Here is a 15,310-nt window from a genome sequence, read left to right as displayed (position 1 = left end):
TTGTTCCTAGTGTGAAAAATGACAAACAATGCCACAATTTTATGAACAATAAAAAAGGTCATAATATGATAAACAAAAAACAAATTTGTAATGTGATGAACAACTAACAACATTGCAATTGGAAAAAACAATGATGTCATAATGTGATGATAAGGAAACAATGTTGTAATTTAATCAACAAGAAATGACATCATAATGTGATAAAGAACAAACAATGTCATAATGTGATAGCCACATTAATATATCATAGTCAACTGGTTGACATAGTTTTACTAGGTTGACCTATGTTTACTAGGTTTACAAAGTTGACCTGAGTTTATTACGTTAACCTATGTTTGCTAAACCGACCTACATTTACTACGTTGACCTAGATTTTCTAGGTCACACTAGGTTTACTAGTTTGACAATGGTTTACTAGGTTTAATAGGTTGGCTTAGGTTGACCTAATTTGACATAGGTTTAGTAGCTTTACTTAGTTTTAATATGTTTAATAGGTTTATGAAGGTTTACAGGATTTACTAGATTGACCTATGTGTATTTGGTTGACCAACATTTAATAGGTTTACTAGATTTACCAAGTTGACCTAAGTTTACTAGCTTAAACATGGTTTACTAGGTTGACCTAAGCTTTGAGGTTTTCGAGGTAGACCTAGGTTTACTAGATTAACTTAGATTGAGCTAGGTTTACATATATTTCATAGTTTTACTAGGTTTACCTAGGCTTACTAAGTTTAATAAGTTTAATAAGTTGACCTACATTTAAGTTGACTCAATTTTATTAGGTTTACTAGGTTGACTTAGGTATACAAGGTGTACTAGATTTACTAGTTTGACTTATGTTTGTTAGGTTGTCCTAGGTTGAATAGGTTTAGTAAGTCAAATAGGTTTACTAGATTTATTATTTTGAATTGAGTTTATTAGGTTGACATATGTTTACTAGGTAGGCCTAGGTTTACTAGTTTTACCTTGGTTGTATTAGTTTATTTAGCTTAACCTACATTTATTGTATTGACCCAGTTTTACAAGGTTTAATATATTTACTGAGTTGAACGAGGTTTACTAGGTTCACTAGGTTGATGTAGGTTTATTAGATTTACTAGGTTGATTTAGGTTTATTATGTCGAGTTAGTTTTAAGGTTTACTAGGTTGATCTATTTTTTCTAGGTCAACCATGGCTAACCACTATCAACTAGGTTTACCACGTTGACCTAGGTTGAGATAGATTTACTAGGTTTACTTTAAATTGCTAGGTTTACTAGGTTTACATAAGTCAATAAGTTCAATCGTAGTATATCATACTCAAACGATAGTCCACCACAGTCGCCAAGGCTAGACATATGTTTCTTGGTCAACCATGGTCAACAACATTTACTAATGTGGTTAAATATGGTCAACATGTTCATCTCTTATCAACCATAAACAACCATATACAATATGGTCAACCATGACAAACTTGATTAAATGATGCTTGCGTGTGGTCAACATGGCTAACATAATTAACTGTGGTAAAACATAGTGGGGTGGTCTACATGGTCAACCATAGCCCACATGGTCAACCATAGCAATTTATAGTTAAATTTTGGCAGTCATGGTTAACCATGTTCCCCCATGGCCATCCATTGTAAACCATAGTAAACCTTTGTCAAATGATCTCAACAATGGTCACCTGTGTCCGCCAAGTTAAACACGGTCAACACGGTCATCCATGGTCACATTTAGTCCATCATAATCTATCATCTATATCCCTTATCAAGCATGGTTGACCATGGTCAAATAAGGTCAACCATAACCAACCATACTTAACCAATGTCAACCTAAATTGACCAAGGTCTACCTCAATCAACCTTGGCAGTCTTATCAACAATGGTCAACTTCATCAACACTCTTTAACCATTATTGTAACATTAACATAACATTAACATTAACATTAATGTAACATCAACCATAGTCAATCATGGTTGATGGACGTCAATCTTTGTCAATATTAATGTAATGTGAATGTAATAATCATCAACATTAATGTAACATTGTTAAATTAATGTAACATAAATGCATTGTTATATTAATGGTTGAGCACTATCAACATCAATCAACCATGGTCAACCTTAATAAACTCTCTTCAACATCGGTCATCCTCATCAACCCTCTTCAACCATGGTCAACCATCATCAACCATCAACAATCCTCACTACCATGGTCAAATATCATCATCTCTTGATAACCATTTTTAACCATAATTAACTAACATGAACCATACCGAATCATGGTTTACCAATCCCCTCCATACCATTTACTATATCAGTCTATGTAATTATTCTGGTTTTGAATATAAAACTATTTCATTCAAATTACATGATATTTATTACTTTATCACAAAATACAAATTATTTACCTAATTTTCATTCCTTTATTACAAAATGTATATTATTTATCTAGTTTTCATTTAATAATGTTCTAGAATTCATTTTCATAATATTTGAATTCATTTTCATAAAAGAATTAGTAACTTCGTTCTTTCATTGGTGAATTCCTCGTTGAGTCATGGCACATATACACTGCCCGTACCATTATACACCTTGATCTTGATTATTTGTTTAAGTCATTTTATGAATAATTCAAATACATTCCTCTTTGCACAATGGTTGGACCTCGTTAATTAGCGTAACAGTGTGAGGAGTTTTCACTGTTATCCATTTCAGCACATGCCTAGGACTTGCGACAGCATGCCGTCCTAGTCTTTCTATCTAACCTTAACGTAATGAAATAATTAGGGTTCTTAAAGCGACGTTGGAAGATTACTGGTGGCACATTTCAATGCCAATATATACCGATATTCTTGCTAGAGAGAGAGAGTTCGAGAGAGAACAGACCAGCTTCTGCAAGATTGTCTGAACATTCAGCACGTAAGATCGTAAGAGGAAACATTCAGCATGTATGTTGAGAAAACATCGTAAGAGAAATAGAACAAAATTCTGGGTTGGTTGTGGGAACAGTTACAGGAGAAAAGGCCAAGTGCAAGATATCAAAGAACTTTGCCATTACTGCAGATGGAGAACCTTGCCAGCATCAAAGAAAGATTGTCTGAAGCCACGAGCATTGTCATAGAACGATTGTCTGCAGCCATGAGCACGACAGGGAACAATTTTGAGCGTCTGATAGATTTCCTCATCTGCACTACATGCTTTGGATATGGAGACGATCCCCAATTGCAATCTATCGAAAGCACGTATGAATTTGGGAGTATTATTGGAGCAGGACGAACGGGAAAGGTGCGCAAATGCATTTGCAGGAGCACGAGGCAAGATGTGGCGTGTAAGACAATGCCGGACACCCAGAATGCACGTGCTGAGTTAATAATACTCCATGACTTGAACTCCGACGGGGGCCATCCCGGAATCTTGAAGATCATAGATGGTATATGGACGGAGTCACGGTATCCGCTTAGGTTCAAGGAGATGCACGTAGTTACCGAGCTCTGCAATGGTGGAGATCTCAGTCACAAGGTAAAATCAGGCGAACCTCTTCCTGAGGTAGAGATAGCCAATATAATAAAATCTCTCGTGGAATCTCTCGAGTTCTGCCATGTGAGAAGGGTTATTCACCGAGACGTAAAGCTTTCAAGCATATTTATATCGAACGATGCAGAATATAATTCATGGACCACGAAACTTGGAAATTTTGATCGAGCAATTCATGTCAAGCCAGGTAGGGTTATTGACAGAAAGAACAAATAGGACATCGATTGGATTCTTGTCTGTGACAATCTTTTCATTGCTACGAACATAAACTCTTCTTTTATTAATCTTGATTGTTTTAATTCACAGATCAGTATATTGTGTATGGTAACGTGGGAACCGTGGGATATTCTGCACCAGAAATGCGAAGCGGGAGAGGGTACCGATATGAGGTTGATATATGGAGTGCTGGAGTAGTGTTATATTTTCTTCTGTGTGGCAGGTTACCTTTCAACCAGGCCGAGAATGAGAGCACCACGTATGAAAAAATACTAGTGCAGGATACAATGCCAGATTTTACGCTCGGTCGATGGAGCTCTGTATGTGATTCTGCCAAGGATCTTGTTCTTGGAATGTTAGAGAAGAGACATTGGAACCGGTTGTCCTGCGATCAAATCCTAAGTACGTTACACCTCCGTTATAATATTGTTTTTGGTTTTGAGAATATTTTAAAATCTTGTCGATTTCATTTTCATTGGTTAAATTTCTAAATATTCTCGAAATCTGGTCTGAACATCTGAAACTAATAAAGAAAGAAATATGAATGCAGGCCATCCTTGGATTTTGAGCAATACAGAGGTCGTTTCTGCATCTACTAGATCAGGGATGATGGCTACGGAGAAGACTTCTACTTCCAAGATCGATACAATAGCGGCTACAAGTTCGGCGAGCAGTAAAGGGGAGTTGGCTTTTAGGGAGGCGGCCTCAGTTTCAGAAAATGTTACCGTTAAAGGGGTCGCTTCTGAGATCGTAATTTCTAACAGTGCGGTTGATTCCGACTCCCCCAGCAATCCAGAGCGTGGTTCTGCCTCCATCTCTGTGTGTCGAACTTCGTGCCCGACTGCGGACATAAAGGGTAAGGCTAAATTATATTAAAAATTGCAGAAGGGCCATACGCAGAAGCAGTATGCTCTGTGTCATTGAATTCAATCAGAGTATTATGATGCCTTATATTACGCACAGTATGAATTTTGGAGAGTTCCAGCCTCCATTTCAATTTTCTTCACACTGTCATTGTAGATCGTGATACCTTCATGATGATGATTACTGTAAACTGCCAGCTCATTTAATTAATTTGATTTGACAATAAAGTTGTTTGTATAAATTGTCTTCACACTGTCATTGTAGATCGTGATACCTTCATGATGATGATTACTGTAAACTGCCAGCTCATTTAATTAATTTGATTTGACAATAAAGTTGTTTGTATAAATTGTTTTAAAGAAAATGTTTTACTAAAATCGTTGTTGATTTATTAAATGTTATGAAGTGAAATAAATGTTTTCCATGATTTAAGCCTCCATTTCAGTTTCCTCCTCGCATGGTTCATATTCTCTTAGCATTGTCTATATGATGGATCGTGACAGCTTCTTGATGATAATTATTGTCATGCGAGGCTTTGGGGTAAACCAGGGAAAGCTCTCTTTCCAATTTTATTGGATAGTAAATGTGGCCTGAAATGGGTTTAATATAACACAATATAATACACCGTGTGGTGATGAGAAAAAAAAAATAGCCAAGTGTTATAAACTACAGCTCAATTAATTATTTTGATTTGACAATAAAGTTATTTGGATAAATTATTTTGGATAAATTGTTTTAAATAGTTGTTTGAAGTTTATAATGAAAATGTTTTACTAAACTCAATTTTGATTAATTATTGAAGTATATATAATTTTAAGTTTATAATTAATTTAATTATATGTTAATTAGTTATTAGGTTTAATTTAATTTTCGTCCATAGGTTTGCTCGAACTTTTATTTATTCACAAATTAAAAAAATATTGATAGTCTAGATTTCATAATAATAGAATATTCTTAGTCGTATAATCATCTAACCGATTAGATAAAGGGTTGTTAATTCGTTTTTCAGTTTTCGGGCAAGGAAAAGTTTTGGAACCGTTTTTCAACCAGGCCTGTAAGTAGTTGTTGAATATTCTTTTCGAACAACAGTGTAAACATATTTTGTCTCTAGTGATCCACAACGAAAATTAGGTACATGTTATCTGCAAGAACGTTAGGGATTGTTTCGGACAAAAACGCTAATGGCAATGGATTTACCAAAATGTGAGGGAAAACAGTGGCCAGAAAGAGGATCAAGATTCAGGCATAGAATCTATATATATATATATATATATATATGAACGAGCAATGCACATATATTTGGAAGAATCAATTAAAGTTATTCTTTAGAGAAAACCTTAAACTCTACAAAGTACTGATTTGATTAATGAATAAGGTAAAAACTTGCCAAAAAGGCTATCAAGATTCAGTGTAACATTAAAATGATTGAAAATAGTACCTTTCAAGTAAAATGATTTTGGTATAGCTTTAACTGAAATTTTGGTGTCTGCCATAGTTTTTTTAATCAATTTCCTATGTCACAGTTTCAGATTTGCTTAGAGGGATTTTCCCACTCAAATATCATCTCTAAAGCAAATCAAACATTATATATATAATTTGTGTATATTGTAAGTTTATTTTATTACTCCCAATGTTGTATTAAAGTACATAAAATACCTTCATTATATAGCAATAGAATAGGCCTAATGTCAATTAAGGATAACTAGTTCATAGGAAAATGAAGCTTTGGAAAAACCAACTCTAACACACTCTAACACCATCCTTAAGCAAAACATAGAGAGTAACTAAAGAAGAAAGATAAGAAAGAATGTGTCTTGGCAATGAGAGAAACATAGGGAGTCACTAAAGAAGAAAGATAACAAAGAATGGCTCTTGGCAACGAGAAAAACTTGTAGGAAAAGACTTCCCAAAAGAAACTGTAAATCCCATAATGGTCCACTAAATGGAAAGAACATCTCCAATCAATGCATATACCCAACCAACTCTAACGCACTCCTCTAACACCCTCCTTAAGCGAAACATAGGGAGTAACTAAAGAAGAAAGATAACAAAGAATGGGTCTTGGCAATGAGAAAAACTTGTAGCAAAAAACTCCCCAAAAGAAGCTATAAATCCCATAATGGTCCACTAAATGGAAAGAACATATCCACTCAATGCATATACCCAACCTAATCTATCACACTCCTCTAACACCCTCCTTAAGCTAAACATAGGGAGTAACTAAAGAAGAAAGATAACAAAGAATGGGTCTTGGCAATGAGAAAAACTTGTAAGAAAAAACTCCCCAAAAGAAACTGTAAATCCCATAATAGTCCACTAAATAGAAAGAACATCTCCAATCAATGCATATACCCACGAACCCGAGTTTCCCCCTCCACCTAAACCAACAACACACACAAAATATCTTATAAAAAGAACTTGAAATATATATACCCAACCATAATTAAAAAATGTCCAAAGAGATTTGTAGATAGGGCCAAAGAAGGTTTTGAATCACTCTCCTTGAAATTATTTCTCCATGGAAAAAAATGCGAGAAATTTATATCCATGAAAAATGAACCAACACTATGAACTAGTGAAGAACCAAAGAAAAGAGACCATAAATCAACAATATTGTTTTAACCTAGAACTAGGAAAAAATAGATTTGCTACCAACAAATTTAGCCAACAATTTAATATAGCAAATGGTATCTAACCAATATGGATACCTTTGAACAATGCTCCATTCAATGATCATTGAAGCACGAAATGGAGTGCTTATTTATTTCAATTTTTGACCTTTACCTTGATTTTTTTCATGCTTAAACATGCATGGCCTATTTAATGGCTTTTTAAATTTCCTTTTTTAAATTTATTTTTTCCTTTTTAATTTTATAGTATTTTTCATCCTCAAAATGGATTCAAATTAGTATTTAATACATCTTAACAATTTACCACTCAGAGATTAAATGGAGATCATATGGAAGAAAAACGAGACATGGAACATGGTGTTGTAAAGGTATTAAAGAAAACTAATGTTCAACTAAACCTATGTTTTGACATAGGAAAGATCATCTTTTTTATCTAGGAACATGAATTCTAAGCATTATTATATCACTAAAGCACATAAGTACCCTAATGTTCATAGATAATAATATGACCATACAATGTTGGAATGGGAAAATTAAGGTATCATTATAAATATGCCAACAAATATTGTAATATAATCAAATCATAAATTTTATTGCTTGCTACCAACAACTTATTTACCTACCCCAAATTTTGGCTATATAAGTTGTGTGAAACCCACCCTTGAAACATTTTCAGTGACTTACCAAAAATCCAAGGAAATAATTTGATTGTAAAATGAGGAATATTAGGGTATATGAAGCCCACCCTTGAAACCTTTTCAATGACTTACAAAAGATATAAGAAAATCATTTGAGATTAAAAGGAAGAAAACTAATTTTCAAATAAATGATGATGAAAACTTAACTAAACTGAGAGGGGGTGAATCAGTTTAGTATATTCATGGAAATTAAATTCTTTTCCTTAATCTGACTAGCTGAAACATTGCATGAGCAACTTAACAAATAATAGCTAGCATATTGAGTATGTAAGAAACAAGTAATAAGCTAATCAAAGCATCACATCAACGCATGATAACAACACATATTGACACCAGATATATGTGGAAACCCATAAAGAGAGAAAACCACAATTGTATTATTGTTGTGACGCAAAGTCAAGCTCCTACTCCTTATCACATCTCATTTTCTATAGGCTCCAACCTACAGGAGGTTGCTACCTCAATTTTTTGCAAGTTGCAACAAGCAAGGAAGCTCCAACTCCCATATGTTTTCTATAGGCTACAACCTACAGGAGGCCCCTACCTCAACCAAATCCAACTGGATATTTATCAAGGCACAACTTGAAAGGAGACTACCATCCCTTGATGCAAACAAGAAATAAAAATTTGCTCTTTTACCTACTCATAAATTATAGATATCTCTATCTTCATTTCTGCATCTTCTTCCCTTGAAATCTTTTTCAGATCAACTTCATAAGTGCCAGGTAACTAATGCATAATAGCTCAATCAACTCCCTCACATTCTGCCATTCTCTAACCTCTTCATGCCTTCCAAAATCACATATTTTATAGAAATAGTTTTCTGGTTGTTTGTATCCCATAAAGGTTTATGAAGTGAATAGGCTTGACTGTTTGCCTTCCACTCATTCGTTTCCAAACTCTTCAGATCTTGAATATTGGAACACAAAAATAAATAATCCACCCAATGTTAATTTCATCCATATGGATTGATTAAATGTATCAACCTAATGTCAACAACAAATAACAATATTTATCATTAATGCATCACAACAATCTTTGCAACATATTTTCCTTTGCCTTGGAGTCTTTCCTTTGCTTCACAACGATTAAGCTTAATCAACAATTTCACATGCAAATTCTTCATTAAACAATCCTTGCAACATTATTCAAGCATCAAGTCATCAACATGCCATCAAGGTATTTTTTTCTCCTTTGTACCTTGCTCTACTGCTCCTTTGCTTGTTGTTTTTGTGCTGATCCTTCTCCTGCTGCTCTTTTTCCATCAATGACCATATTGCCAATAATCTCCCCCTTTGGTATTGGTGGCAACACACTAGTCCTCCCCCTTTTGTCCTCAAACATATTTCTCATTTCTTCTCATAACCTCTGCTTACCTCCCCCTTTGACATCAATGGAAAGGGGATATAGGTGTCTTGTAGCCTCTAAAAGAGTCCTCAGTGTAGATGTCATTATTGCTTTAATGCTTTAAAACCTGAAATGTATTGTTCTACATCATTAACTGAATGCTACTCCAAATGGCTTATTAGATCTCCTCCACATTGAATGAATGTTTCTCCAAAGTGAATGTTGTTCTATATGATGAATAAAAATTGTAAGAGCGGTGAAAAATATTGTTGTGAGAACACTCTGAAAGAAAGAATACTATTGAGAGAACACTTTGTAAAGAAAACATGGTATGCATGAGAACTGTATGATGTTTTAAACTAATAATTCAAATTTTCTTCCAGTCTTGAGTACCAATAGAATGGCTTCAACAAATAATTCAACTCCCTGAATAGCCTTCTTGAATGTGTGTTTGAGATGTTGGCTTGTAGCAACTTCAAAAGCTTTGGTCCCCAAGACAATAGATCTATTTTCAAGTGTGTTTTTAACAACGTCCTTAACTTGAGAGATAGTATAATCATTATGTCCTTTTATTAAAAATGTACATGAGTGGGGATTCCTAATAATTTCCACAAAAAAATACTTTACTTCCCCTAGGGCATGCTCATATACAAGCCCAACCCATCCAAGAACATTAGGAGTCATATCATCAACATAATTGATAGCTGCTCATCATGTTAAAACCAATCTCTCCATATTGCGCCTCTTTTCTCTCCTCAAAGCTATACTCCTTTCTTTTACAAGAAGAACAAGTGACATAGGGTCTATTCCATTTTAATTAATCACAACAAAATTGCTGTTAGATCCATCACAAACCTTCTTCTACAGGTTAATGATATTTTGAGTTTTCTCATCTACTTATTTTCTTTTTGCTAAAACCATTTTCTCCCTCTGCTCTGCATTTGAATAAAATAAAGTTGTGTTTACTTCGGTCTTTTCATATTCTAGAGATACATAGAAAGTCAACATGTAGCAATTATCCACTTGTTTCTTCATGTCCGGATGCCAGGTTCCATGGCCAAGAAACAAGATTTAAATTGGATTAGAATCTATCTCAAACTTATGCCTCATATGAATAATTTCCACCATAAATAGATCAATAGATTCTGCCAGCCTTTGGATACAAAGTACCACATTCACAAAAAATGTCAGTTAATTGATATGCAAGTGTTTCAAGAGATTTTTCCTCGCTACCATTTTTAACATCTCCCCTTTAGGTGCTTCCTCCATAAGAACTAAGTTTTTGAAATTATCAAGGAAATCCAATGTAGTTCTTTTTGCAATATCAAATCCATCCACTAGCATAAGTGGGTGCATTCCTTCATTAATGTAACTTTCTGTTTTTTTTTCATTAGCTCCACAATGAAAGGAAATGTATATGTTATGCCATCTCCACTTATGTCATACTGAGTAGCAGTTAGGATATGAACAAAAGTTGAACTAGGTTTCACTTTCCTATGCGTTGATTGTGCTCCCCCCTCTCTTTTTTTCATAGTTTGTCGCTTTGTTGATGTTCGGTCATCTTCTATAGACTCTTCATAATATAATAGCATTGTAACACTATGTAACATGACTCAGCTAATATGTATTGAAAAAATATTGGTGTTCCAAGTGGCTTGGTCAAAGTAGAATACAGTCAAGGATGATACTAGGGCATAAAACCCTAATGTCAAAACAATATCTCCAACAAAACTATAATATATTAATCCTACTATATAATTCCATCAAACCATTAGAATACCGATATCATATAATTCCTTATTAAAACCAATTAATGATCTTATAACACTAATGCCAAAGTAACCCCATAATTGATATCAATAAGGAAATGAGTTTGAAGGAAGGCTCTCGAGTCTTGTCCATGTTGCCTCTTCTTACGTGTATGTAAATTTTGAACATAAAACAATAATGCCCAACTGTGTGAAGCATCCAACGAATCCCACCATTGTGGTTGAAGGAGTTGCCCAGTTTCTTCTTAGCTACTGATCCTTTGGATTTATTCTTTCAAAATGTAATAAATCAAGCCCAAGGCACGTTAACAACTGATGTATTAATACTTAACACTTTTGATGAGCTCAGAGGCGCTCTCACTTCACTGCCATGTTCATGCGATTGGTGCTCTATTGCTCTGCTCTATTTTATTCATAATATGATTTTAATATTAACGTTGCATGTTGAATGTATTTTATCTCTAGTTAGGGCACAAAACCATAAGAAAATATTATTTCCTCATGGTAAATGCATGAATACTAAAGCCTTCAACAATTCCTCCCATCACCGCAGAGTACTCGCGCAATACATCAATATCCTCTCCTTTTGAAGCCACTATAGAACCCACATGTCTAGCCAACTCACCAAAAACTCTCATATTCATTTTCCCTTGCACCTACAAGTCAATAGAAATATGGGTGAATGCATGTGCAATGCGAGTTCTACTAGCTAGAACAACCCTTACTTCCACACAATTAGAAACCACGTTGGTAGCATAAACAATACACAGTCATCAACATAACACGATGCAACATTTAAGGCATTAAAGAAAAAGATTTATGCCAATGTTTTCGTGAGGTGCAAATAGATAATAATTGTTGGGTCATTCTCGTGGAATGAAGGCACTTCTTCTTGCATGAGAACTTTGGCTACGTTGAATTCATCATATAAAATTATTGATATATATTGACAAAATTCATGTCACGTTGTTGACAGTGCTAGACTCGCAAACATGTCAGGGAATCTCCCCGGTAAGAAGTCCTAATTAGACCTCATATCATTTGGTGTAGGAGTCCCAATAGTAGTTCATATGGTAATTCCTTGACCGCGATTTTTCACAGAGGAAACTAAGATAACTCTATTGGTAGCAAGGGTGTGACAGTGGCGGCGAGCCAAGGAAGGTGCATGAGAGGCTATATCACACAAGGGGTTGCGATGAGTGTGCCCCTTGGAAGCCTGTGATAGCACATATTTAAGAAGGGAAAACATGAGAAAAGATACATCACAACATGGAAGGCATGTTAGAAGGCAATCCAAAGTGATGGTTAAACCAACGACACATTTCAGAAAGATTTATACATACATACAAAAATAACTATACATGCATGCATAAGAAAACAATACATATATCATTTAGAGTAAACTTGATAGCATAGAGTACAATACAACACATGCATGAAACTTTCTGGCTCTTGTTATATTAAGAAGTGTAAGTTCCGGTCATACAATACATCCATGTCCAACCACTAGTTCTGATAGCAGAACAATATAACCACAACTGCATGCTCCTCCAAAGAGATGTACTAGCTCTCCATAGTGGAGAAGCCAAGGCTCATTACAATACTGTCCAAGATCTCTCCAAGATAGTCTTATCGGAAGCTTGGCTGACCAAAATCCTATACAATGAGTTATGAGGGACTATTTGTAGCAAAGGGTGGGGTGACCCTTGACATTCCCCTTTGTGACTGTTTGACTACCCTCATGACTCTTCATCTTCTCTATGATTGTTACATCCAACTATTGACACTTGACTTACACTTGACATGACATTACATTACAATGCACATGTACCCATGTGAAACAAAATGGCTTGAACAAGCCGTGCTAGACATCACTCTGTCGTAGATAACCACAGAAGTCCAACTCCTCAATGTCCTCACGATGATCAACAGTAACGTACTGATGCTAAGATCGGTAGTCCTTGATGGTGTCCGTGTGGTCCAAGGTGACATCTTTCTAGAACCTAACTCTTGCCTCCATAGCGTCTAGGTACACTACTCGGGCTCCTCTCTCTAACTCGTCTGTAAGAATGCGCATCATTGTCTTCAATGCGGCTGGACCAACAACATACTTGTGCATGATGTCTGCACTGATGGGCAAGTTTGGGCTGGTAGCAATGCATATCAACTCGTCGAAGTACGAGTCAAGCTCTAGTCAGACTTGTGCCCTTGTCTTAGCTTAGGTGAGAGTCCCAATAGATGGGATCACATGTGCATGCACCACAACATCCATACTCTTGAACAAACATGCATGGGAGGCCTGTATACTAGTGATGAGCTACGGGAGCTCTTCATAGGTCTAGATTTGACTCCAGATACATGACTTCAACTCAACCGCACTGGCCTTCATCATCTTAGGCAAGTGAAGCGGGGCTCCCTTGTATCTCATCGTCCATGCTTGCATGTAATCAACAATAGCATGCAAGTTCGTCAAGATACACGCTCTTCTAGCACATCGTTGCTGCCATCCACTGACATGGACAACTGCCTTATGAACGGTGCCAAACTTAGAGTACAACACTCACATAACTGTGTCAAGGGACAATACTTCATCTAGTATTACCTTCTTCAGTTCAGCTCGGGTGGACACTGTCACCAACTCTCCTCCTTACTTGGTTGTCTAAAGTTATTTAGCCTCACTCATTTCCAGCTATCAGAAAGCGAACACTTGAGCTAGTGGCTTTGGCATACACTCTAGTTGCATTGGCTAAGGCCGCTTGATGTTTGTGCATGTCAGACATGACCACTCATTCCTCAACTTGCACAAGAGATGTATGATCATCCTGAGTTGACACTCTATGAGACTGCAAAGTCTATGTTGAGACTCGTCAAATGAGATGTTGTGTATCTCTTCTTCTGAATGATCTATAAGGATCTCATTGCCTCCATGATCACTTGAGACTTTCTCATCATCTGGATGTGGTGAAGAAGGTAAGTTGACCTCTTGTTGATGAGGCATAAGGTTAATGTCATGTTCCAATTCCTTGTTGTGTGTGGAGCATGATTGGTCAGAGGTCTTTGTTTCAGCTGGATGTATATCCCAGGAAGTTTGTACACCCCTCCACGCGGGGGGGACTTGTCCCCCCTGCGGGGGTCCGAGGGGGCCGATCCCCCCCAGCTGGGGGGTCCAGGTGCCAGTGTTCCCCGGCGGGGGCTCAAGGGCAGCACCCCCGAAGCTAAAAACATATGTAAAATTGCCTTGTAAAAGTATAGTAATTTCAAGTCAATCTAGGCCGTCCATTAGGCAGATGATCTGATGGTAGAACTTATGTTTAGTTTAGGGTTTTTTACCCTAGAAGGAAACCCCTCTCTTTGTATGAGGGCCTTGTACTTGAGGCTGTGTAATAGATGTGTATTCTGTGAGCGAGAAACAGAGAGGTGAGACTGTGAGAGAAAAAAGAGGATATTACAGTGGATCTGCTGTAGGTTGTGTCTTTTCATTTTGCTGGATAATATAAAAGAAGGACTGGTTGTTTGGGGTGGACATAGCCCAAACTGGGTGAACCACGTATATCTGTGTCTCTCTTGTTTTATGTGTTTTCTGTGTTTATATTTCTGCAATATTTTATGTGTTCCATTGCTCCGTAATAAATAATTCTCTAACATTCCTATTGCTCCATATCCATATCCAACGATTGAAGTGCTTGTTCTATCTCATGAGTGAAGTCCTGCTGCTCGATGGTTCACCCGATTTGCCTAATTCCAGCTATTCTGATGAATCCACTACTTATACGACATTGTTTCATCTGTTTGCACATGTTGCGCCCCCTACTGTACCTGTTTCTATTGCACTTCCATCTCCTCCTTGCACAGCTCTTGTTCATTCTTGAGTTTCTCCTTCAGCTCATGCAACTCCTTCTCTACTTCCTCCATTTTTCTTTTTTCCCTATGCCTTTGCGTGATTCACTTGTCGCGTTATTATCTCTTCACCTCTATAGCCATAGATGATTTCTCTACCAATGGGTTTGCTTGGAACTTGAAACTTTTCTCTTCCTTCATGCGATCGACAATCTTCCTCTTGCCCTTGTTGCACACTCGTATGCCTGCCTCTGCTACTACTACTGCTGGTGCTGGTGCTGGTGCTCTCCGGGATGCTTCTTCACGTTCGTTTGCTAACCAATCCACAACGAAGCCAACCGGTTCATTGAGTCTAGAGGAGTTGTAACAATATCTCCATAGGTCCTCCTCCACCCAATGACATGCCTCGTGGATCCAGTTGAACTGTACTC

The 15,310-nt window shown here is 36.5% G+C and overlaps 1 protein-coding gene and 1 pseudogene across 1 annotated transcript in view; one reads left to right on the top strand and one right to left on the bottom strand.

Moving 5' to 3' along the window:
* Positions 1–4,610, top strand: part of LOC149179926 (uncharacterized) — a 29,392-nt gene extending 24,782 nt beyond the window's left edge. The window contains exons 4-7 of the mRNA XM_089413694.1: positions 2,772–2,911; positions 2,994–3,705; positions 3,825–4,136; positions 4,285–4,610. Of these exons, the coding sequence (XP_089269820.1) occupies positions 2,772–2,911; positions 2,994–3,705; positions 3,825–4,136; positions 4,285–4,610 (1,490 nt within the window). The remainder of the gene's footprint in view (positions 1–2,771; positions 2,912–2,993; positions 3,706–3,824; positions 4,137–4,284) is intronic.
* A 5,017-nt stretch (positions 4,611–9,627) lies between these two features.
* On the bottom strand, positions 9,628–10,401 carry LOC149179925 (T-complex protein 1 subunit zeta 1 pseudogene; annotated as a pseudogene).
* Positions 10,402–15,310: the final 4,909 nt, after the last annotated feature.

The sequence above is a fragment of the Pinus tabuliformis genome, chromosome 3_2 (genome assembly GCF_031772625.1).
Source record: "Pinus tabuliformis cultivar Carrire ecotype Pingquan chromosome 3_2, CPIR1, whole genome shotgun sequence".
Taxonomy (NCBI): domain Eukaryota; kingdom Viridiplantae; phylum Streptophyta; class Pinopsida; order Pinales; family Pinaceae; genus Pinus; species Pinus tabuliformis.
Note: the sequence above shows the minus strand (reverse complement) of the source record. Positions and strands in the feature narration are given on the sequence as shown.